This window comes from Salminus brasiliensis, chromosome 5 (genome assembly GCF_030463535.1).
Source record: "Salminus brasiliensis chromosome 5, fSalBra1.hap2, whole genome shotgun sequence".
Classification (NCBI taxonomy): Eukaryota; Metazoa; Chordata; class Actinopteri; order Characiformes; family Bryconidae; genus Salminus; species Salminus brasiliensis.
Genome location: NC_132882.1, coordinates 16,063,767 through 16,087,995, shown reverse-complemented (window position 1 = coordinate 16,087,995; position 24,229 = coordinate 16,063,767). Strand labels below are relative to the sequence as shown.

General features: G+C 39.7%; 1 protein-coding gene across 2 annotated transcripts; it reads right to left on the bottom strand.

Annotated features, from left to right (window-relative positions):
• Positions 1-1,737: 1,737 nt before the first annotated feature.
• On the bottom strand, positions 1,738-22,321 carry cep192 (centrosomal protein 192). 2 transcript variants are annotated; one of them, XM_072679608.1, is made up of 48 exons: positions 22,059-22,321; positions 20,971-21,179; positions 20,505-20,612; positions 20,158-20,312; positions 19,168-19,229; positions 18,922-19,063; positions 18,525-18,640; positions 18,262-18,360; positions 17,924-18,073; positions 17,326-17,479; positions 16,952-17,166; positions 16,583-16,702; positions 15,971-16,343; positions 15,732-15,869; positions 15,579-15,643; positions 15,238-15,456; positions 14,948-15,089; positions 14,741-14,829; positions 13,577-14,645; positions 12,771-12,888; positions 12,525-12,684; positions 11,488-12,238; positions 11,234-11,382; positions 10,621-10,851; positions 10,051-10,176; positions 9,813-9,956; positions 9,621-9,684; positions 9,337-9,494; positions 8,908-9,000; positions 8,660-8,778; positions 8,375-8,560; positions 8,174-8,264; positions 7,867-8,046; positions 7,305-7,565; positions 6,612-6,733; positions 6,399-6,508; positions 6,095-6,257; positions 5,736-5,905; positions 5,450-5,573; positions 5,251-5,356; positions 4,835-5,042; positions 4,606-4,682; positions 4,413-4,508; positions 4,072-4,191; positions 3,717-3,826; positions 3,465-3,588; positions 3,083-3,141; positions 1,738-2,431 (listed from the first exon to the last, which is right to left on the bottom strand). In XM_072679608.1, the coding sequence occupies exons 2-48, from the start codon at positions 21,138-21,140 to the stop codon at positions 2,299-2,301; spliced, it is 8,139 nt and encodes a 2,712-aa protein (XP_072535709.1). In that variant the 5' UTR covers positions 21,141-21,179; positions 22,059-22,321; the 3' UTR covers positions 1,738-2,298. The 2 variants fall into 2 exon arrangements, with proteins under 2 accessions (XP_072535709.1, XP_072535710.1); XM_072679609.1 differs by having other exon boundaries at positions 9,337-9,476.
• Positions 22,322-24,229: the final 1,908 nt, after the last annotated feature.

The following is a 24,229-nucleotide window of genomic DNA, read 5'->3' as shown; positions in this document are numbered from 1 at the left end:
TTCCAAAAAAAATATTTTGTGCAAAGTAATAGCTAGAAACAACTAGAGCATCTCGAGAACAGCTTCTCACTCTTGTTTACTGAAGAGAAACTGAAAGAATTATATCAGTCATTCCCACAGTTGTATAAGATCTTTGGTTTGTAAGGACTAGATTGTATAAAGGCATTTCCCACTTGTTTCTACATAAAAGTATCACATTAACTATTCTGTCGTACATTCGAACATAACTGGCTGCATGTTGCCTGTTTTAATGGCTCATGAAGATAAGCAAATCTAGGTCAAAATTCCTCAGGAAATGAGTGTGAGGAAGAAAAACAAAAAAACAACCATGTTCTGTAGGTGCGGAGATGGATTGCAAAAAGGAAGCTACATTATATGCGTGTGATAAAGCTTCTGAACACATTGGATATTATAAAAAGAGAAATGCTAACTACAAATTTAATAAAAAATAAAAAATATCAAATCAAGTACTTTTTGCTCTCTTCAGGGGATGAGAAAGCCATTGTGAAGCAGTGCTCCGATTCTAGAGTGTGCGCTGCAGCTGCAAGCAGCACCTCGCTGGATGAAAATGGAGACGGTACTGCGGTCGCATGCTGTAGTGGTCGCCTCTGCAACTTCAGTGCGGCAACGGCCATTCAGCTGTGTACTTGGCTACTGAGTCTACCTGTATGCCTCTTGGCCATGTTCATAAAACAAGGTGCCTAGAAGTTACACACTCCATGTATTATACTAAAGATTAAGGGCCAAAAGATGCACAGGGCAAGGGATACAGGAATTCTTGTCAAGTCTCAGTCAAACATTTGTCTGGACACCGGTATAGTCTGTGGCTTCTCCATTCAACATCATTTTAAAAATCACCAAAGGATCACAGGGGAGGCACAGCAGTAAACTGTACCATTTTCTCTGTTCAACACACCTGATTCAACTTGAGATGAAACTATTCAATTGATCAAGGACTGCTGCTTGAGAACCCTGCATAAGACAGCTCAAATGAGTTAAGAGATTAAACATCCACTGTAGAAAGAGGAAAAAGTAAATACATTACCTCATGTGGTAGCAAGCAATTAAACTGGGTTTGTTCAACTCTCAATACTCTGAATTAAACAACATTTAATTTTAAGTATTTGAGTTGAATAAACGCAGTTAAATTGCTAGGAACCACATGGATTTTTGATGTTTTTCTTTTTGAATGGACAAACTACTTTGTATGAACACTAGCAAACCTGTTCTCAGTTAAAAGGTGCTTTAGACTCAAAGGAATGTGATTTATTCCTCTTATTAATGCATGTACAGGTATTGTGTGGTATGGTCTGCTTTTCCTGACAGACATTTATGTTAACACTAAAGCTGTTCAGCTGATTATTTTGTTGCAGACTGAATACATTATAATAATGAACTAATGTGTTTTTGTGTTGCCATACATTACAAAAAAAAAATAATAATAAAAGATTTATTTATTAACATGTTACTCACCCAAGGAAATGAACATAGAGTTCTGTCTCATAACGGTCAGCTAGCCTCTCTATTCTTTCCCATGTTAAAATGTCTACTGTGAAATTCAAGTTCTTTTAAAATAAAATACAACTAAATGTGTGTACTTGACTGGTGTCAAATTTATTTTTTGAACTTTACTAAAAAGAACACTTTAAAATGGGATAGCTGTTTAGGTCGCATACCAAATAGGTATAATTGTCCTATGAAAAAGGAAACAAAATATAATAAAAATAAAACAAACGATTCTTATGAATGAATCTTAATTTTATTAAGAAGTGACTTTAAAATAAATAACACAAAAAAAAAAACAAAAAAAAAAAAACACACTTACAGTGTTGTACAAAATGCGCAATCTTCAACAGATGAAGTTCGGAGTCTCAAATTAAAGACAAATGCTCTGCATAAGTGTTTAAGGTTCTTCAAAATCCATACAAAAGTGGCCAAACTATTTAGATTTACGAATGACTGTCCTAAATATAAAATAGCTTTACTGTTTGGTGTTTCTTAACAAGGTCACTTGTGGGTTTACATCAGAGAATGGACAGATCAAAGGGACCTACTTAATGCTATTGTTAGAAGAGGGGCTTTCCCATCAGGCACAGTGGGTGATACGAGTCAATGGCATATGAAAGCTTATGATATACTTAGCGTCTATCCTGAACTCTGCTTGAAAAAACAAAGCAAGTACAGCATTACCATACATTAATTTACCGCATCTCCTTCATATCACGCTATGCCTCACACTAACCTCCCATAAAAATGAACTGTATGTAGCACTGAAAGTCAGCCTCAAAGGAAAATGCCTCAAGGTAAAGCTTCTCCCGTGAGCTCAACGGAGAGTTTAACGTCGGTGTCTGTCTGAACCAGAAGCATACCGGAGAACTGGCCTACAGCAGTTGGCTTGAACTGCACAGGCAGGTTGATGTAATGCTGTGTCCTAGAAGAGAGATGAGTAGATATTCAGGGGCACTGTTATGACAGTGAAACACACATTTTTTAACCTTTTTCATACATGTGCTTTTTCTTCTGAGATAACACACAGATGAAGAAAAGCATGAAATGGGAGGAAAAAAAAAAAAAAAAAAAGTTTAGAAAATTATACTACACATCCACATATCACAGCAAATAATTACACTGTAATATGTTTGATTTGACCAATTCCATGTCCCCAATAGCATTTAACAACACCGAAACTAGAAGTCAACATAGAAGAGCCAGGCTAAAAAGACAGTTCCCACCAAGAAATAAATTAATCATGAGTTTTAAAAGTAGGCATGCATGAAAAGTCCCATGCAACCAAAAGCACTAATGCACAAACAACCTGCACTAAATACCTGCAGTTGACCTGAAGGTCCACTTAAGTGTTACGAGCCCTCACACCAGACATTGGCAGCAGGAGGTGACAGGACACATCAAATCACAACTGCTTAAATAAACACTGTACTAATAAACTAACCAACCTACCAACATCAAAATGTAACAAAAAGCAACAGTGTAGAAGCATACGCAAGAATAAAAATAGAAAAACAAAACCCTGCAAATACAAGAGAAAATAGTAAACAAAGCACATGAGACTAAACTAACTCACCTTAGGGAATATTTGGAATGCTTGATGTAGAAAGGCTCTGTAGGACTTAAGAATCTCAGCTGCAAGTCAATTAGAGAAGCTTAACATCAGTGACATGCAGCACTCAGTAGCACATACAATTTTCACTCAGATCACAATAAATAAATTATTCAGCTTTGGGTTTAAATGAATGATGGGGCAAATTATTTTGAAATTGAGGTCAACATCTAAACCTAGCCAAATAACACCTCAGTAAAAAAAAAAAAAAAGGTGATCTGCACATTCAATGTTAGAAAGGGACTCAAGATGCAGGATTACTCATTTCCAAAGTTTAAGATCTGCTGCATTTCTTCATGCGTTTACCACTGTTTACAAAAAAAACAAAACAAAGCCTGCTACACACCTCATGCGTATTGGAAGAGTTGTTGCGGAAGTTGACCTTCAGTGTGCTGACCTCGCCCACACGTGTAGCAGGGAATGTGTAAAGGCTCTGAGGGGCATACACTCCTCTCCTGGAGGGCTCCGCACTTAGGTGGATAAGTTGAGAATTAAACAGGTGTGGCTTCAAACCTTGCTTAAGCTCATTACCTTGGTATCATACTACACCCTATACAGCACTATTAAGCCAAAGGGAAATTACATGCACATCTCTCACCCAGTCTTAGAGCCAGCAGACTCCACTCTCTTCTTGCTCTTCATGTTGGTTTCTGTGCGCACTAATGTACGGTCTTCTTCATGGCTGAGCCCTGCACCTGCTCTTATACCCTGTGCAAAAAACCCCACACCATTTCCTTTCAGTATGAAACACATACTGCAACATGGTCACAACTGCATCTTACTCAAAACAAACCATAAAACCCCACACACTATTACTATTAAACTTTTTTTTACTTATTCAGTGTGGTTCTGGCCTCAGTACTTATTACACTTCTGTTGTAGATTTTTATACAAGAACAGTTTAACCTTAAATGGTGTATGGAGAGGTCCCTAAATAACATCTCAAACCTCACCGTTCCGCACAGCTGGAACCGGATGCAGCTCTTGTGCTGTGGTCTGGACACTGGGTGACACTCCAGATCCCAAAACTGAGCATAGTCCCCTCCATCTCGTGGGAGGAATGTGAATGGCACCTGAAGGGAAGGAAAAACAAACAAACAAAGTTGTAAAATGGTTGGCATTGACACAAAAGACAAATGCGGTAACTAGACTCATATGGTTTACTAAACATATGTGGAAGTAGTGTAAAAGAATGAGCAATAAGTCTCAGTATGCAGATCAGGTAAAATGCTACATAAGCACAAATTGTTGAATAGAATATACAGTGCCATATGCATTACAACCCCCCCCTTACCTGCATCTTTTCTTTGACCCCCAGCATCCCAGACACTTTCTCACATCTGAATGCTGAATATGTGGCTCGATAAACATCTCCACTGCCATCTACACCCTAAAGCAGGTAAATAAAAGAGGCCAATCTCAAACAAATAACACCACAATAGAAGGGACAAAATATTCACATGCTGAAAGGGCATGGGGGTGTTTACCTTGACATATGGAGGAGCAAAAGATGAAAGGTACCACCTTACTTCCTCCCCACTGTTCTCCATTTCTAGAAAACATTCTGGGGAAAAAAACAAATATTTTTTTTACATTTTTAACAGCCTGTGTGATTCAGGGAAACCCTGAACTGGTGATTAATCAAATTACTTTTAGGGTACCCACGTTTATACAAACATCCAATATACTAGGTTTGTTAGTGCAGATACTGGTTACCTGAAGATTCTCCAGAAAGGGTGGAGGGAAAGACAAGAGTGCGGTTCTTTATGGACACTTGGTGTTGAGGACTACTGATCTGGGCTTTGAGTCCAGGACCTGTGGGGGTCTCAGCCTGGGGAGGCAGGGGGCACAGCGACTGTTCTGAAGATGGGCCAGCAGCGGAGACATCCAAAGCCAGATCCTGACGTATCTGCACTCTGATGAACTGCAGCGATAAAAAGAGTGGAAAATAAAGGTCAAGAAAATTGTTGTTTTTGTTTTTCATTTAAATTCATGACCGTACATTTAATAGGTTACTAGTAATGCTACACAATCAGGTCATAAACATCAGTTACCATGCAAATGCTGTCAATGTTCTGTTGCAATAAAAAAAAAGATGGATAAACAGATAAGTAAATAAAGTGTACTGGAACCTTTTGCTGATTGTCACACTGGACATAGATCTGGCCAGTCCAAGGAAGCATGGAGGTTTTGGTAGCCAAAGAGGGATTTGGACTGATGAGAATTTGGATGTGACTCCTGTAGCCATGGATGAAAATTAATATTTATACATTATCAATTGATTCTGAGCATATTCAAGCGTGAATAGATTTGTGAGCGAATACCACATACTGGGGCTCGATGACTCCATGTTGAGGCGTAATGGTCAAGCAATGGGCAGGCCATGATAACTCAAAGCTCAGCTCACGATTTGAACGGTTCATGATCTGCACATGTCTGGTATCAGCTGTGCCGCCTGCAGTTATTCAAACAAAGACCACAAGTTCCTTGAGTGGGAATTATACCAAAAACAGTAACTGCACACTGTGCATCACGAGGAAATGTAAAATGCAATAATAATAATAATAATAAAAAAAAAGTAATTCTAAGTGCAATCTTTGTAATATGCAACACTCACTAATGGTGGGTGCAGTGAGGACTAGTTGTTCAGGCTGGATACTCCAAGTGTTGCCCACAGGTGGCTCATGCCGCTTGAGCACAGGTTCGGAGATGCACAGGGGCGGTCCTTTCACAGGTAGCACATCCAGGGAGACGTTACTGAATTGACGTTCTGATGTTCCCAAACCACTATTTAAAGCAAAGCAATCAATTACTTGTCAAACAAAATGAGAATCACCTCCCGATAATAAGAATATTTATATTTTCACACTAGAGCCTTTTACCAGACCCTCAGAAACAAACAAGAAAAGAAGCTTAAAGGTGACTTGTCACATTCACAAATAACCTCAATCTGAGAAATGGAAATAGAGCTGGTACCTGTCAGAGTCCGGACCATGGTGCTGGGAGGGTCTGACAGCCTCAACATGGTCACTCTCTCCAGAATCAGACATTTCCATCGTTCCAAACAGTGACAGGATAACCTTACTCATGTTACCATAGAAAATCTGACCTTCATTTGGCCTCTGGGGAAGGTCATAGGCTAAACAAAGACCAAAGAATATTTAACATGTATATTAACATTAACTTTGTGAATTACACATTTTCTTAATTAGCACGTTAACAACGCAGCTCTGAACATTATTTCATTAGACAATAAAAACAAAGATGCAGGACGACTTACATTCCTGAACCAGCTCCTCTCCAAGGAAAGGCTCATCAAAAGATATGTTCTTGAGCAAGCTGTTTTCAGATAACACCTTTTTTGCTGCCTCAGGTTTGATACTCAACAATCTAGAAAGGACAAAAACAGGACAAGAACAAAATATCATCCTGTATTACCATCATGGCAGACCAAAAAAAAAAAAAAAAAAAAAGGAACAGAACTGTTACGGACTTCCTAAACTGCTGTCGAGAGACCTCGTCCCCACAGAAGAGACAGACAGTGGCAAGAAGAGCAGTGTTTGACTGGCAGAGAGCCTGCTCTCTACGGGAGGCCTTCATCACCACCGTAATCACCTGCAATCACAATAGAACAAATACTGCAAATCCGCATCTGCATAAATGCTGATCAAACCAAGACAACAGTAGTGTGGAAGAAAAAAAAACCTGACACTGCAATATTTTGTCGTTCTGCAATATATATTGTGATATTAAAAGATATGAAAAGAGATTTCACCAGCACTATGTGGTCCAATGTCATAATGCCCTCAGTTTATCAAAGATGGTAGTGAAATGTTAAGACATAATCTGCATCATGTCAAATGTCATGGAAAATGAGAACAATTTTCCTGTTGTATCAAGCAAGTTGAGGCATGACGTATGATTTATCCTAATATGACCTTGCATATCCTGCAATGTGACTACTGAACATGTGCACATTGCGATGAGGATGCTGAAACAATGCATTATGCAGCCCTAGACAGAAGCATCATACACACCAAAACACCATATTTTCAACACAGTTTACAGCACTTAAGTTAGGGTGAGTGGATCTGGGTAGGCAATCTCAATATAATGGTTCAGCATTGTTACTCACTATTCTGATTTTCCATGACACATATACCACAGGCATATTACGTAAACTCACCTCTTGAGTCCTCTCCTTTAGTACAAATTGTGACGGTGATAGGCTGATGACCGTAGGCTCCATGACTGCACGCTTCTCTAGGTCACTGTAGGATACTGCTCTGACAAACGCAGCCCGAGAGCCAGTGTTCCGCACACAAATGCACAGCTTACTGACATGGCCGGCCTGAATACCACTTAGCGTTGCCACATAGCCATCAGACCTCTTCCTTAAATCCTCCAGAATCACATTACTCGTCCCTCCGTAGCCAGACAAAGGGATCTCAAAAGGGGAGGACATTTTCACATAAGAATGTATATTTGACATCTCTGTTGCACTGAATCAAAATGTGGAACACTTGACTGGGTATTAAGTCATTTAGCAAGACAAAAAAATTCTTACTCTGTAAAGAATCCTTACTTAATTTTCTAAAAATCACTTAATGGTCTTCAATCATTTATCAATTCACTTATTTTGAGATCTAAAACACATGATTTGAGTATTACTAGAATTCCAAACATCCAGTTCTCTCAATTACAAAAATATTGCAACGTTAAACAAATCTTTCACAAGGTGTACCTACAGTGAATTTGACACCAGGCTGAGAGGGTCGCAAGGCAGACTGTTTGATCTCAAGCTTGGCCAGCATAGAGGCAACACGAGTAGGTGCAAAGAGGAGATGAACGGTCACATCCTCTTTGGGTTTGATCAACAGCTCTCTATTCCGAGTTAACCGCTCATCAGGGCCAAAAGAACTCTGCAGCTGAGAGAGGAGGTAGGTAAAAGCAAAATTTCAGAAATCTATAACACCTTACTGCACTAATTGAATACATACACTCCACTAACTTAAATCACACTTAACATTAACATAGATTTTCAATTCAACTGACCTGGAAGCAATCCTGGTCCTGACCCCGGATGAGAAGTCGCAGCTGCTGTGATGAACTGGGAGAGTTGTTCCTCAACACCAACTTCTGTTGCCTGTAACAAACATTTTAAACCGTTTCCGACATTTCTGTGTAGATCCATGGGAAATTTAAACAAACCTTTATGGGTGTAAATGTATGTTTATGTTAAGCTGGTATACTTACACAGCCCTGCCCAAAGTAACCCCTCCCCAGGCCATGAACTGCTTGTTGGAGAGGATGGGCGGCACCTCAGAGTGGGGCACTGAGCCCAGAGAAGATGACACATTCCCAGACTTTCCGTGGATCACCTCTCCCTTCAGAACAACCTCATACTGCGGCCCAGCAGGCAGTACTAGGATTGTTAGCACACTGAAGGAAAGAAAATATTTAAAAACGCAGAACAAAAACTGCAGAACATCCAGAAAAAAAAAAGACAATCAGAGGCAGAAAATCAAAACACTGACTAACCTTTCCATATACTTGTGGCCAGATTGTGCTGTGAAAGTGACGGCAACACTCTTTTCCTCTCCAGTTTGTAAAAAGAGCTCCTCTGGCTTCACTATGAAGCAGTTGTCCCCATCATTACACTATAAAAAGAGAATTTGACAGGACTCACTGACTACTGCTGACATACACCTTTCCTCATCAAAACGTATCTTCAGATGTAAACTTAAATGAATTAGATCTGTGTCATAACACTAGTAAAGAAACAGTACCTTGAGTCGGAGTTGAACATCAATGTTGCCTGCGTTCTTCAGAGGCAAAGTCTGCCTTGCTGACTGACCCATAGGAGACTGAAGACAAACTGTCTGTAAACAAGCAGTTAAAAAGAAAGTAATAAAAAAATCAAAAGTTATGATGTTTAAGTAGAGTCCTTACTGTAGCTTAATGTACGGACGCTACTTAAAAGGTGCCAGAACAGTCTGCAATACATTCCATCATTACCTACTGCACCATTAGCCATGGACCAATGACCACATAATCAAGTCTATTATATAATTTCTAATGTATCCTAATGTTTCAAGGTAGCTGAAACTGGCACTTCCACTTAAGCCAATCTTTCCTCTAAAATCAATGGCATTTTCAAAAGAGCACACCAGACTAAATGCAAGTAGGTGCATCCCATGTAAGCAGTAATTTCTTACCTGCAAGTCCTTGGGCGCATGTACTCTGGCTATTCCTGACCTTGCCTTGAGGGCAACACTTTGGATGACATGACTGGGTCCAGGGCTGTCCACCTCAATATCAACACGAGCACTGTACTCATCTGGTAGACCCAATTCACCTGCATCACATGATATAGCTGTATAAAGCAATGTCAACATAAATATTTAAATCACGCAATGAAACCTATTACTAGATTAATGCAATGCTGGTTGGGGGAAACATTAGGAGATATGGTTTTCACCCAAAGAAATTATAGCAGTACCAGAGTTGGTGCTGAACCTCTGAGGTGCATTAAAATGAACCCACACCATGAAGCTGTCTGGATTCTGTTAACAGAAACAAAAAGCTTTAATACAACTCCATGTTTATGACAGGTGCTTATACAAATCATACCACAAACGCGTGCAGCTTTTGTACACACTTGGTTGATTGCTGTATACACACACACACTTACATCTCCATAACTGGAATGCATCACATGGTTTATGACTGATTGGGCAGAAACAGGCGTTAAGTTGCCACCCGATAGGTGAGTGCCATCTGGAGTCATAGCAACAGGACTCTTGGAGAAGCTGAAGCAATGCCAGGCTGAAGCGTTCTGTAATAAACAAAGTGTTTCAGGATTCTGAACAAATATCAGTTCATGTTGATACTGTTACTACAAGGAGTAGAATTAAAGACAGCTCATTTACCGCACTGATGACAAGACGAATGGGTACAGTGGCACGAGTTCTGTTCACCAGTTTAAGCGGCAGGGCCTTGACACTGCCTCCTGCTAGGTCTCCAAACTCCAGACAGCCTGTCTTGCCAACATCCACCTTTTAACAAAAGAGGTGATTTCTTCAATAACAAGACTTGTATTAATCAAATGCTAATTTCGGTCACATGTTAAAACTTCAGTGCTGGTAAAATATCCTGGTAAACAACACACAACAATGCAGAGCCTATTGTGGATATTGTCAGTGCTTTAAAAACACAAAATAATTGTTGCATTACATTCAGAACATTTGATGTGCACTCATTAAAATCTGTTAATACTACTGCATTTTGTCTATGCATAACAATATTTTGATATTCTCATACATTTTCACAGGACCTTATTTTCAGTATTGCCCACCACTACTTCAGTATACTTTTAGGCTAGTCTACACATTTAGCAGTTTTATCCAGAGTAATTTCCAGTAGTTTTTGTTGTCTTCTTGAAACGGATACCATGCATTAGCATAACTCTAAAGATATACCAGAGCTAGAAGCATCCTTACTTCTATTGCAGGGTTCTCAGCCACTGCGATGAGCACCACTTTCTTTGCAAACACTTCAGCCTGTGCCACAGTCTCACTCTCAGCAGAGGCAGGCCAGGACGACACACTGAGGGTGCACTGGTACAGGCCAGCTCTGGGAGCTATCAGCAACACTTTCTGCTCCTCTGTGCTCTTGGGTCCAATAATCGTCTTATTCTTAACAATCAGCCACTGGTATGGGAGAGAGTCAACCTGGACAGCATACAAGTTAATGACATTAGGATTACTTTACTTACACTTGCAAGCTGAAATCAAAGTGAAGGCATTTATTTTTTCTCAATACATTCTTAGCATAACTTTGTGTGTGAAATGAATGAACACAATCTTGACATAAAAATGCTCCTGGACCAGTGTGTTTATATCAATGCTGTAGAACTGCTTAAAAACAGATATTTTAGTGATGTAGACCAGAAAATGGTCACATCAAACATTAGTCTGAAAAAGCGATCAAATCTGAGCACCTCTCCACGGTCAATATTTTTGCAAATACAAAAAAAAAAGAACAAAAATCACAATTACAAATAATTCAAAAGCCGTGCAAGAGCTTCAATTTAAGAGAACAGCGAGTTCTAACCTTCTGTCCATCGATGGACAGGTTTACTATGGATATGGCCACCTGCTGCCAGCGCTCTGAAGGGTTAAATATGCTGAGGGATGTCTGGCAAGCAATGCCCACACAACAGGCATGGGGGAACTTCAGTTCATCTGGCACAATCACTTGGGCTGAAAAAAAGGACGGAAATACTTTTTTTATATTACAGTTTACTAAATACAAGAGTGCAAATACACAAAGAACAAATTCACTCAAATAACAAAGCCAGCACTTACTTCTGAGATCATTTAAGTCCCTGGCAGCCCATGTGCCTAAACTAGGTTGTCCATAAGGTTTACCAAGGGGGTACTGATGAGGATGCTGGCCAGCTTTCATATAGCCAGATGACATGCTTGTTTGTCCAGGCACATACGCAGGTCCGATCTGTGGATTTGCACCAGCCATCAAAGCTGGCACACTGTACGGTCCCGCCAGAGTTCCCAAATGGTACGATGAAGCCTGCAAAGACCCCTCCGAGTTCAGATACTGTTGTGCCATCTGGGTGCTGAAGAGTGATCGTCCAGTTAGAAGTGTTGGCACACCAGTGGTTATGTCCGGCAAAGTACCTTGGGAGTTGTAACCAGGGCCCAAGCCATATCTCAAGTCTTCCGATTTGTAATGGGAAGAGGAAGGAATTCCATACCGTGACCCAAGGAAGGCCTCACTTCCTGTTCCGGAGAGGTTTGGTACCTGCTGGGTGTTCTGTTCCATTCCCACCCCAGGTTGGTGCTGGATGTTGACATGGCTGGAATAGCCAGAGTCACCATGTGTATACAGTTTAGGCTCACACTCACTTTGGACATGATCTGAGGTTTTTTCAGTAAAGTCAGGAGCTCCAGCATGATGAGGGAGTTGTGGACTCTTCGAGAAACCAACCATATCTCCACTATAGTTTGCCTGAACAGAGTCATTTACATCAAAAGGTTCCATTGGCGGAGTTGGACTTGCTCGGATGATGGTGGTGCTCAGAGACATAGACTTATTTTTCTGAAATATAGAAATATCTTTTTGAGGATATAAATTTTTGCATAATGAAAAACAGTTATGTTTTTGACAGTATGTATTTCCAAAACAAGAAAAGAGTAATATTGTAATATTTGATTAACTTAATTTTGTTCAAAATGTGTGAAGTTAAAATAATTATGATTACACAAAACAAGTACACATCCCTCTCTCTTAGTAACATGTGAGACACTACTGCAATCACGTTTGTAGTTTGCCCACAAATGCTTATTAACTTTCCAGTTTGTGACCTTACTGATTTCACACCCACCTTATGGTGATCAGGAGTTGGCAGGGCAGTGTTTTCATTGATCGAGAGGTAGGTAAGCCTGCTGAGAGATGGACTACAACACTGTGACTGAGGGGAGAGGGGATCAGCCCCAGGACTCCTCTCCCCAACACCACCACAGGAAGACGGAGAAGACATCTCCCTACGGAAATATAAGAAATATAAATGCAATAACTTGCAGCTACATGTGTGAAATAAAGCTTAAAACAGAGTAACTCAGTAGTTTACCCATATCCACTGGGCAGTGAGGTCTGGCTTGGGCTTGAATGGGTGAGTGGAGAGGTGGATGGTCTAAAGGAGCACTGGCTAGGGTCCACAACACGACCGGCACTGCGCTCAGGTGAGGCTTTAAAAATAACAAAACACAAGTCTCCTTTATTTATAGGTAATTTGTAAATGTGTAACTTGTTTCAAATAATAACGATCTAATGAAATGCCTAAAAATAAAGACAAAAAAGTAAACCAAAAAGTTATTGGTCCTCATTCTCCGACGCATTACTAAGGGCATTTTCACACCTGCACTTTTTAAGTCTGATTAAACCGGACTCTGGTTCGCTTGATGCAATTTGTTTGAATATGTATGAATACAGTAATTCAACAGTAACCAAAACAAACTGCAGATGTGGTGGTCTCGTTCAAGCCAGGTGTGACTTTCACTGAACCAATTATATTGCCCAGATAATTACTACAGCTATGAACAAACGCGTTCTGAGATTTCTCTCCATGTTTAATTGTACAGAAATATGCACTGTCCAGAACACAAGAGATCCAGACAGATCTGAGCAATAAGTAGACAAAAATGTCCTCACATGTTTTAGGACTATGCATTTTGGTGTGCTTGAATGTTTTCCTGAGAAAAAACGAATGAAAGGGGAAAAAAAAAACCCTCCACCCTCCACGTTTACAAACTCGTTAACAGAGTTGGACTAAAATGAGCTACAGGTGCGAAACATCCCAAGTTATGGGTCCTGCATCCTGCCTTATGTTGTTACTTAATATTAAAATCAATTCAAGCATACAAAAGAGGGACTTGCCAAATTTGTCCTGAGTTTTTTCAGCTCGTTTCTCTTTCCCAACAGGCTGAGGTGCTTGTGGACTCTTCTGTGCTAGCACTTCCTCTGTGTCTGTTTGCCTGAGACAGCTTTGTCTTCGGGGTGCGTGGGAGGAGCTCTTTATTGAAGGCAATTCTGAATTACCACAACTTCGAAAGCTGGGAGAGGTTTTTGTGGCAGCAGAAGTGTGTGATGAGGAATCATTACTTTTCAGAGAATGGCGTGTACCACACACTTGTGGTTGAGCTGTGCCCATTTTGACCTTGGGCTCCGGGCAACGTCTATTTCCTGCTGTTGCCGCTGTGTGGCATTCACTTTTGCTTCTTCCAGCACCAGAACTGCTCTGCAAAGACTTTGGTTTGAAAGATGAAGATGTCAACAACTGCCCAGCACCTGTCGATCTCCTGGCTGGGTGAGCTGTGGCAGTTGGTATACTGCTAGTCCTGGGTCGTGGAATGGCACTTCTTTTCACATCTGACCTTTTAACTTCCGTCATGTTGTTGGTGCCATTAGATTGTTTGGGTGACATTTCTGAAAGAACTTGATCTTGTGATTGTTCAGAAATTGAATATTGTTCAGTATGAACACTAATTCCAGTTTGCAAACTGGGAGACTGCTTATGTGTCAGCTTGTGAGAACCTGCCAAACTCTCAGCCAAGCTAAGAATGTCAAGACAGGACTGGGAGCTGGAAGCATCACTATCGCTGCTAGATAACTCAGCTTTTTTCAGATATTTCTCCATATCAAGACTTAGGTCAACCAAGGATGAGGTTTTCTGCAGGGCATCCTGAAAGTTACTCTGCCCAGGAACTGTTTTAGGACCAGAGGAATGAACGGGTTGCCCAAGTTGTTGGCGGCTTTTAGAACGACTCTTTTTGGACAACTCCATGATCATGGCTGCAAGCTGGGCTGGGTCAGAGCTGATTGAGGCATCTGCAATGGCTGAGGCAATTGTGCTAATGCTCAATGAGAGACTGCTACCAGAGTTGGATGATGATTCAGAACTGCAGGCTGAATTCTCTTTATTATCCAGTGGCAATACATGTAGAACCTAATGAAAAAATAGACAAGACACTTTTATAAATATATTTTGTATGAACATAATGGTAAAATATACAAACTACCAATTGCATTATAGACCCTTACTTTGACATCATTCCCACTTGTCTTAGGGTATGCTTGACTGTCTGGTGGGAGCCCAGCTGTTAAAGGTTCAAGGGTCTTCTCCAAATCTTCTACAATTGTTTAAACAGGGAGGGGGAAAGGAGGAAAAAAACAAAACAAAAGGTCAGTATACGTCTTCCATGATACCCTGTTTTTACAAACTTCCATGACTGGATTCATTGTGTATACCTGGATTCATTGTGTCATCTGCATCACTGAGCTGAACTGTCTCACTATGAACAGAACTTCCCCTGGAAGAGAAATCAGAGGGCCGAATGAGAGCAAAAGGCTCTCTCTTCTCTGGAGAATTGATGACATAACCAAATGAGGGCTAAAAGAAAAGAAAAATATGGAAGGAAATGAAGGCTCAAAATTGAGACTATATGACAATCCTGTGCTACAGAAAAAGTGTAGCACTTCACAGTAAATGGCTCAATTATTTATAATCACGCTGTTATAATGGAAATGTTTACCCTTACCCTTTTAACAAAATCCTCTTCACTGCTCCCTAAACAGCCCAAAGCCTCAGATCGCTGCTGAAAAAACTCTCCTAGCGAAATGCGCAAATAACTTTGGTTTGCTTTCTCAAACTCATTTGAGACTTGGGAGGCCCTCATTAGAATGTGGCTACTAGTAGGAACTTTCCAAGAAGTGTCTTTAAGGGCCATACTGGCATTAGCTGCTTCAATCTTCTCCTCCTATAATACAAATAGAAAATAGAAAGATTATGTCTTACTACTCAATCTCACCATACTTGATAATTTATATTTAAAAAAATAAATAAATAAATAAAAGGGAACAGAAAAGGCAAATTTCTTACCTGCATGAATTGATGCTCTTCCTCAAACTGCTTTTGATCTTCAATAATTTTTTCCATGGCCTGATCTAAAGGATGTTTTTTTTATTATAATTATTATTATATTTAGTAGCAAAAACAACCAAAAAAAAACTGACACAAACACCTTGTACTTACTGCCACCAACAAAGTCCTCGGTTTGGATGGAGATATTTTCTTGCACATTTGTCCCCATTTCCTTTTGAAAAGACGAGTAGTAGGCAAGATCAGTCACCCACTTTCCCTCCTCATTCTGATAGACAACACTATTTGCACCTACAACAAAAGCAAAAATTCAAATGAGAGCCTCCGACAGTCTTTTAGGATTGCCATAAAGGCAGTCCAGTTAGCATCTCAAGTTAAAATAATAATCTTACTTTGAAACTCTATCCCCATGTCACTTGGTCGGTGATTCCAAATGTCACTATACTCATCCGGTTTCTGATTGTTTTGAGAGAGATACTTCGCCTCCAGAAATTCTACAGGAGGCTCCCCGCTGCTGGTGGGTTGTTTGGCAGAACTGAGCAAGTCCCCACAAAGGCTTCCATGAAGCCCAGATGTCTGCCCTGTTTCAAATGCCTCCTCACATTCTCCATGAGGGTCTTTTACAAAGGAAAATTGGAAACTGTTTGTGCCTTGAAGGACAGAGGCAGAATCCTGGGAGTGGCAGCCAGCACCAGCCCTGAGATATATGGAGTTGAAATGATCTTCTGGAGATACTGCACCAGTGTGTGAACTATCCATGGCATCCTGTTAAATAAAGAGTGGTAGTATGTGAAGTGAAACCATAGTAGGTCTCTCTGCTATCACACAACAGCATGACAACTTTCTACACACCAATAACCAATCAGCAACTCAACAGCTATACAAAAATAAAAACTGTCAATCTATCGATTTTCAAACAGGCACAATACATCCTCCACCCAAATGTGCAAAACTGGCTAGATTAAAACACTTTAAAATACAAACATGAATTGTCCAGGACTCACCAAAGCCCCTTGTCTGTCCTGATTCATACTCCAGTTGCCTAGGCAAAGTTTTGCAGGTCCAGAACTCTGAGCAGAAGGCTCAGTTTCACCTGTACCAACTGGGCCCAAACGGTCTCCCATCTGCAAAGAGAGCACATACCTGCTAATTGTTGAACTGTACCATGCCATGAAGTTTATAAAAAGTGGTAAATATTCTCTTGTTCTTTTCCAACAAATTCTTTATAAAAATGAATCACACACAAATTACTATTTAATAAGAACATGATGGACTCACCAAACAACAAACAAAACCACAACAAAACACAAACAGCATCATATCAGTAACCCCCACAGAAACAATTTTGTTGGGTCACTCAGAATGTGGTCTACCTGGCTAAGCCCTGTGATGCCAGGTCTTCCTATTCCAGGTAATTGAGAAAGCAGCTGATCGACATCCTCGCCCGTTCCACTTCCTCCAACAATACCCAATCCCCGTAGGACGTCATAGGTAGTCTGGATACCAGCAGTTGGTAGGATTGTTGACACACCACCGTCATTTCCATCCTCCTCACTACCACTACTCCCATCACCCCCTCCACCATCCCCTGAAACAATTATTAGTAACTTGTTTAACAATTTACAGTATACTACTGACATAAATAGTGTAGCACTAGTACTCTGCCATACCTCTAAACACGAGTTTACTACTGCAGAATAAATATCAAAATCACATTTATTGTGCAGACAAGGTGCATTCTAGTCACCTGTGATCGGTGTGTCGATAACTTGTCCCTCTGCGGAGCGCCGATGCTCAATGCCCGTTCTGGAGTCCGGAAACTGTGTACCTACCTGAGGCTCATCATCAGAGCTGCCACCTTCAAGGCCTGGCCTGAAATGAGGCCGATGGCTTTCCCCAACCTATACATACATTAGCACAACAAGTAATGAAGTACTACATTTCACCATTCTACTTCAAGCCTGTCTCAAATAAGTAGTGTCACAACATGGAAGGAGTGATGATAAAATAAGGATTCTTGTGAAAAAGCAGAACATCACAGCAGGATCAAGGGTGGAACATTTAGTAACAAAGCTACTAATTTTAGACCAACAAAACTAATTTTAGACCAAACTTTACTGTGTATTTACTGCTATTTAAGTTTCAGGAATCATGCTTTCTTGTAGAGGATGTGTTTTTCTTATTTTCACTTTTCAGAAAATCAACAAAATGTGTAATATATTAGCCTAGGGGCGTTCAAGCATTTGCATAAGAATATGCATAATGTGTATTTTTGTTAGGCTGCTACACAAGTAAAATCAAACTTAACATTGATGAGAACAAAACAGACAAGATCCACAACTTACCAATTGTCTGGAAGTGCTGGGCAACAGAAATCTGGCTCTACTGCGGGTCTGCGAGGCTTCCAGTTCATCCTCTGTGTCCTCCTCATCACTGGCAGGACATGAGTCCATACCAGTAGCTGCCAATCGTACATCTGGCATGCAAAAGTCCCCCTGAGAAGAAGGGCGGGTGATTTAACAGAAGATTGATTATGAATCAATTTAGGAAGCTTGCAAAGCCGCTAACGTACAAAAAAAAAACACAACTTTGCAATATATGGTCCTTTAATTCTCCAACTGAGAAGCATTTTTCCTTACAAAAAGAGAAGTTAAAGACCTTGGGGTAAAGCCAAGGCTCTCACCTGATCATAGTTGTCAAGGAAGTAGTTTCTGTTTTTGGAAGATGTATCTGGTTCAGTAAAACAGGGCTGTGATGGACCAGTCTGAGCACCAGGAAGCTCCTAAATGAAGGGATTTTTTCACATTTGCATTTTAAATACATACACAGAGCTCCAAAGGCTATATATTTACAGTCAGTGCCTGTGCACTCCAGCACAAACATTACAACTTATGGCATGACTGGAGGGCACAACAATCGACTTTTCATAAATATACTATAACTTACAGCAGCAGGAATTTCTTGGCCCTCAACCTGACCTCTCTGCATGGAAGGGGGCACCAGCTTGTTGAAGTACAGCTTTAGCTCCTCATCAGGCAGGTGGCTGATGTCAATGTCATCATCTGAAATTTGGATGCATCCAGACAGTATAGTACTACTAGATAACATACGATACGATACGTTTATTGTCATTGCACAATGTACAACGAAATTGAGCAGCAATCCTTAAGGTGCTTAAACATACAATAAATAACACCTAAAAAAACAAAAATATACACACAAATATACACAGTGGATGACATACCAAAAGCTATTACACTGCAATCCAAGTTAGCACTGATAAGACATCGGTGGGTAGATTTTTAAAGTCAGTGAACCACTTTTAAATTATATTTTAAGTTACCCGTGACATCACTGCTTATGCCGTCAAGCGACATGAGCTTCTCATTTGCCAGGAAGCTGGCAACACTGCCACTCAAGCCATCGCTGTCCGCAGTCTCACTCCCTGGATTCTCTTCCTCTATTGTTACGGGGAGCAACGTAGCCTACAATGAACGAGTTTTTTTTTTTTTTTAAACAAAAAAACTATGGATTAAAATAAAAAAATAAAAATTACTGTGGCAATACATGTAGAAAATGACAATCGTACCTGAGCAGCCACAGCTTCTTTAGTTCCAATGTGAGAAAATGTCAAGAGGCCAGTAGAAATATCTGAAAAATATATATGTTTTGAGTTCAGGCTGGTTCAATTAAACCATTGCAGATCTTCTTGTGAAGCATGGGGTGAACCTTTCGTTTGCAGTTATGTTGCCATCAGTGGCATTAGCAATACTGGAAAAAAGCTGAACTGAAAAGAGGACAAGAAAATGAAACAAAACATCTCAAATTCCACCATGGACTACCTGAAGAAACACAAACAAAAGGTTCTGGAATGGCTGACCTAATCTTAGACAAACTAGTGGACAACCCTTAAACAAGCTGCTCATGTAAGACAACCCAAGTATATTTTAGAAAGAAAGAGGCCTTCTGCAAAGAAAAAAAATTACTACAAAGATCTAAGTGTTTTAGATGGCATAAAAATGCATGAAAGACAATGTGGCTGCACATTAGGATTCAAAAGAACATTGATTTACTAGAGAGGCCTTCAATAAACATTTTACCAAAAACTTTTTTTTTTTTTTTTTACTCAACATTGTTTCTTTCCTGCAATCCTCATAGTTGTGGATAACCACTGCACTCTTACAATATGGTGCTCTTAACATCACTGAATACTCCAAAATCTCAATTTACATGCAGACTCTACACTGCACAGCTGAATGCAACCATCTGGCATGGCTGAGTAGCAACAGCTGAATTAGTCACAAGTCACAGTCACCCTTATATCACATACTATATGTATTTATGCTACAGTGTAAATCTCTCATATATAGGATAAATTAATGCATTTAAAGTAATGTTCGCATTTCATTTTAAGTAAGGTTGCGAAAAAAAAATGCCATTGCAATATTTTGTTGTTCTGCTATACATATTGCGATATTAAAAAGTACAGAAAGTGTCCCGACATGACATTAACAATGCACTCAGTGTATCGAAGACTGAAAAAAAAATCTATAGATCTATACTGTAGTAAGAAGAGTACCATCAGGGTAGTCAGAAGGCCGTGCAGAAGGAGGTGTGACTCCCACTTTTGCTGCAGAAGCTTTAGACCTGGACACACATTCCGACTCGTCCAAATTAACATTCACCAACAGTTCTGAGAAACGATTAGCAGCGATGAAGTCACCTGCGTCGTCCCTGAAATCATGCACATTTCAGCACTGATTAATGCCTTTGATTAAACATTATTTAATGGCTATGCTTTATGAGTTATCACACTTATTTTCTTCATAACAGCAGGTTCATTGTTTAAAGACAAAAGAAATACATTCTTGCAAACAACAAATACTGCTACTATTATGGAAAGACTGATGCAGTGTTCAAACTCACAGGTCATCTTTGAAGCTGAGTGCAAACTTTCCCCTTTCACAGTTCGAGCCTTGAGAACCCAGAGAAAGAGGCCCGTCATCCAAATAAGATGCTTGAACATCAGTTAACCTAAAAGAGTGAAATGTGTAATGTGTAAAACAAAAAAGGGTAAGACACTACAAAGGAACACTGGTTACATTCACGGCTAACAAGAACTGATAACTAACTCTTGCTCTGCTTGAAGATTGGTTGAAATCAAGACTTATACAATGTTAAATAAAGGGTTCACAAAAATATTCTTTCCAAATTTCAAAAGTAGATAATCCCAACATGGCACACTTTATGTAAACGTATGCAACAATTCCTTTACAGCAAAGCATGATTAACTAAAACATTGAAGAGTACAAGACCATGAACATTCAGCTATGTGAACATGCCAGTTACACTGGGTTATAATGCAGTTAACCCACAAATGGGAGTCTCCCACCTGTTGTCTGCAGTAGCTCTAATTTTAGCTACAGTGGAAGCAGCCACGGGCACCCCAAGAGTGGACCCCAGGGTTACATTAGCCAGAGCAGCACAGCCACTACTGCCCATCGACGTGTTGTAAAGGAAGCTGGGAAATGTCTCATCTTCCAGGTTTCGGAAGCTATCCATGTCTGCGTGACTCACTGACACAAGGGCTCAGCACATGAGCTGCAAAAAATAAATAATCCACAGACATGAGAAGAGACAACAATGCGTAGACAAGAACCCATTATGGTTTAAAGCAACTAGATAGCTAAATGCTCTTTTGTAGCTACAGACTCCCTAAGAAAATAAGGATAACGTTAGGAAAGCATCGAGACATAAACCGTTAAACCCCTTAATTTAATAAACTGTTCCCTCAATATAATAACTCGCATTAATGTAGCTAGCTGAGTGAACGAGGTTTTCAATCGAGGATATATTTTAATAAACTGAGGGACTGTTGTAGACATTGATAGCTAGCTAGGCTACCTACTTTAGGGGCTTTTAAGAGAGTCAAAACACCATAGCAGTAACGTTACGTTAGACATTGGGTCAAACAGCGCTTTTGTGAACGTGAAAATGCAATTTACTGACATTTTTTCCCAGACAGATAGCCAACTCATTGTACAATAACAGCAGCAAACAGGCTAGTGTCAGCTTGGCAAGCTAAAGCCATTATTCCACACTTTTTATTAATGGTAATCGTTCAGTTTGTTGACAAGCGGTTTACGCTAGCTATAGCTAACTAGCGCTAGCTAACACGCTGAGAAAACGGCTGAAGTAGTCCAAAATATAGCTAGCTAACTAGCAAGACTATAAAAAAGTATATTACCTAATCTAAAATTAATCAGCTGAATATTGTCAAAGCTGGAAAGATTTCACTTAGCAGTTAACGGTAACTAACGCTAGCCAACAGCTAGCACTATCTATCTACATAGCGTAAGTTAGCCTAAAAAAAACTCGGTCAAAAAAGCAAGTCACGGACTGCGCTTTCATAGTAGCCGCCGATAACTAGAGAGACAGCTCAGCTTGTTTCACCACTACATTTATTAATTAAAAACTCACCTTATTCACAACTACCCTCAATAACTTCCCATTTCCCACAGTGAGTGAGCAGCAGCAGCAGCAGGACGCCAACGACCATGAAACCACTGCTAGCTACGAAAAACGTCTACAAATGATCTCCTTCTCGTCTTCGCCACTTCAGCAGAGCAGCTCTCAGAAAGAACCGGTTGCAAATGCAAGCTGCACCGATTTGTTTCTTATCGCTGACCTAAATGAAACGTCTCAGTTTCTGCTGCGGTGCTCCGACCACCAAACATTTAACTTTACGAATAGGAGGAAACCCCCAAAACAAAGTTGATCCATAACCGAAGGAGCCCGCCTCTACGTTTCTGCTAGTGGGTGGGGCTTACGGAGAAATCTCCGCTCTCATTGGACGACCGCGCTTAATTCATTTCAAACAATAAACCAATCGCGTTTACTGTCCGCTTTTTTGAAACGCATTCGGGGCAATAATCCAAAATCTGACTGTAATTAAACAGAGTAAATCAGTGTACCTGTCTAACCTCCAAATCTGACTATAACTGTAGTAATGTAATACACAATCTGACTGTAATTAGACAGAGTAAATCAGTGTACCTGTCTAACCTCCAAATCTGACTATAACTGTAGTAATGTAATACACAATCTGACTGTAATTAGACAGAGTAAATCAGTGTACCTGTCTAACCTCCAAATCTGACTATAACTGTAGTAATGTAATACACAATCTGACTGTAATTAGACAGAGTAAATCAGTGTACCTGTCTAACCTCCAAATCTGACTATAACTGTAGTAATGTAATACACAATCTGACTGTAATTAGACAGAGTAAATCAGTGTACCTGTCTAACCTCCAAATCTGACTATAACTGTAGTAATGTAATACACAATCTGACTGTAATTAGACAGAGTAAATCAGTGTACCTGTCTAACCTCCAAATCTGACTATAACTGTAGTAATGTAATACACAATCTGACTGTAATTAGACAGAGTAAATCAGTGTACCTGTCTAACCTCCAAATCTGACTATAATTATAGTAATGTAATACACAATCTGACTGTAATTAGACAGAGTAAATCAGTGTACCTGTCTAACCTCCAAATCTGACTATAACTGTAGTAATGTAATACACAATCTGACTGTAATTAGACAGAGTAAATCAGTCAACCTGTCTAACCTCCAAATCTGACTATAATTGTAGTAATGTAATACACAATCTGACTGTAATTAGACAGTTAAGCAGTCTACCTGTCTAACCTCCAAATCTGACTATAATTGTAGTAATGTAATACACAATCTGACTGTAATTAGACAGAGTAAATCATTCTACCTGTCTAACCTCCAAATCTGACTATAATTATAGTAATGTAATACACAATCTGACTGTAATTAGACAGAGTAAATCAGTGTACCTGTCTAACCTCCAAATCTGACTATAATTATAGTAATGTAATACACAATCTGACTGTAATTAGACAGAGTAAATCAGTCTACCTGTCTAACCTCCAAATCTGACTATAACTGTAGTAATGTAATACACAATCTGACTTTGGCTATTCAGAGTAAAATGTAACTGAACCGGAAACCTAATCTGAATCTGAAACATTGCTGCAGTTAGACAGTCCAAAATAAATTACTCTGAATCCTGACTATGGTCTGACAATGTTATGTAATTTAATCCTAACTCTGACAATTAATGACTCTATTATGGATCAGACAATGTTGTTATGTAATCTGAATCCTCACTACAGGTGGACAATGTTATGAATTGTAATCTTAATTCTGACTATAGTCAGACAAAGGCATATAATTAAATCTGAATCCTCACAACAGTTGTACAATATTATGTAATTTAATCTGAATTCTAAATATAGTCAGACAAAAATATGTAATTTAATCTAAATCTTGACTATAGTCAGAAAATGTAATGTAATTTATCTCTGGACCTCAAACTTAATGTTTTGATAATGGTATTGTTTACACACACAGTGCACACAGTATATTTAATGGCAAATGTCAAGCCAAAGCAAATTAGCCTCTTATTCTAAAGGTTTTGTAGTGGTGGCTCCCAGGTAGCACAACAGTCCTATCGCTGGGAGATTACAACTTCAACCCCCAGTGACGCCATGGCCTTGAAAAAACATAATAAAGCTAATGGCTAAATTGTGGCTCTATTGATAAAAAAAGAA

Bases quoted from the DNA above. Each gene is read 5' to 3' on its own strand.
- cep192 (XM_072679608.1), bottom strand. From the start codon at position 21,140: ATGGATAGCTTCCGAAACCTGGAAGATGAGACATTTCCCAGCTTCCTT. The intron at 18,641-18,921 runs GTAACTTAAAAT...TCCAAATTTCAG, and splicing joins CATAAGCAGTGATGTCACGG to ATGATGACATTGACATCAGC. The intron at 15,457-15,578 runs GTAAGAAATTTG...TTTGTATTATAG, and splicing joins AAGAGCATCAATTCATGCAG to GAGGAGAAGATTGAAGCAGC.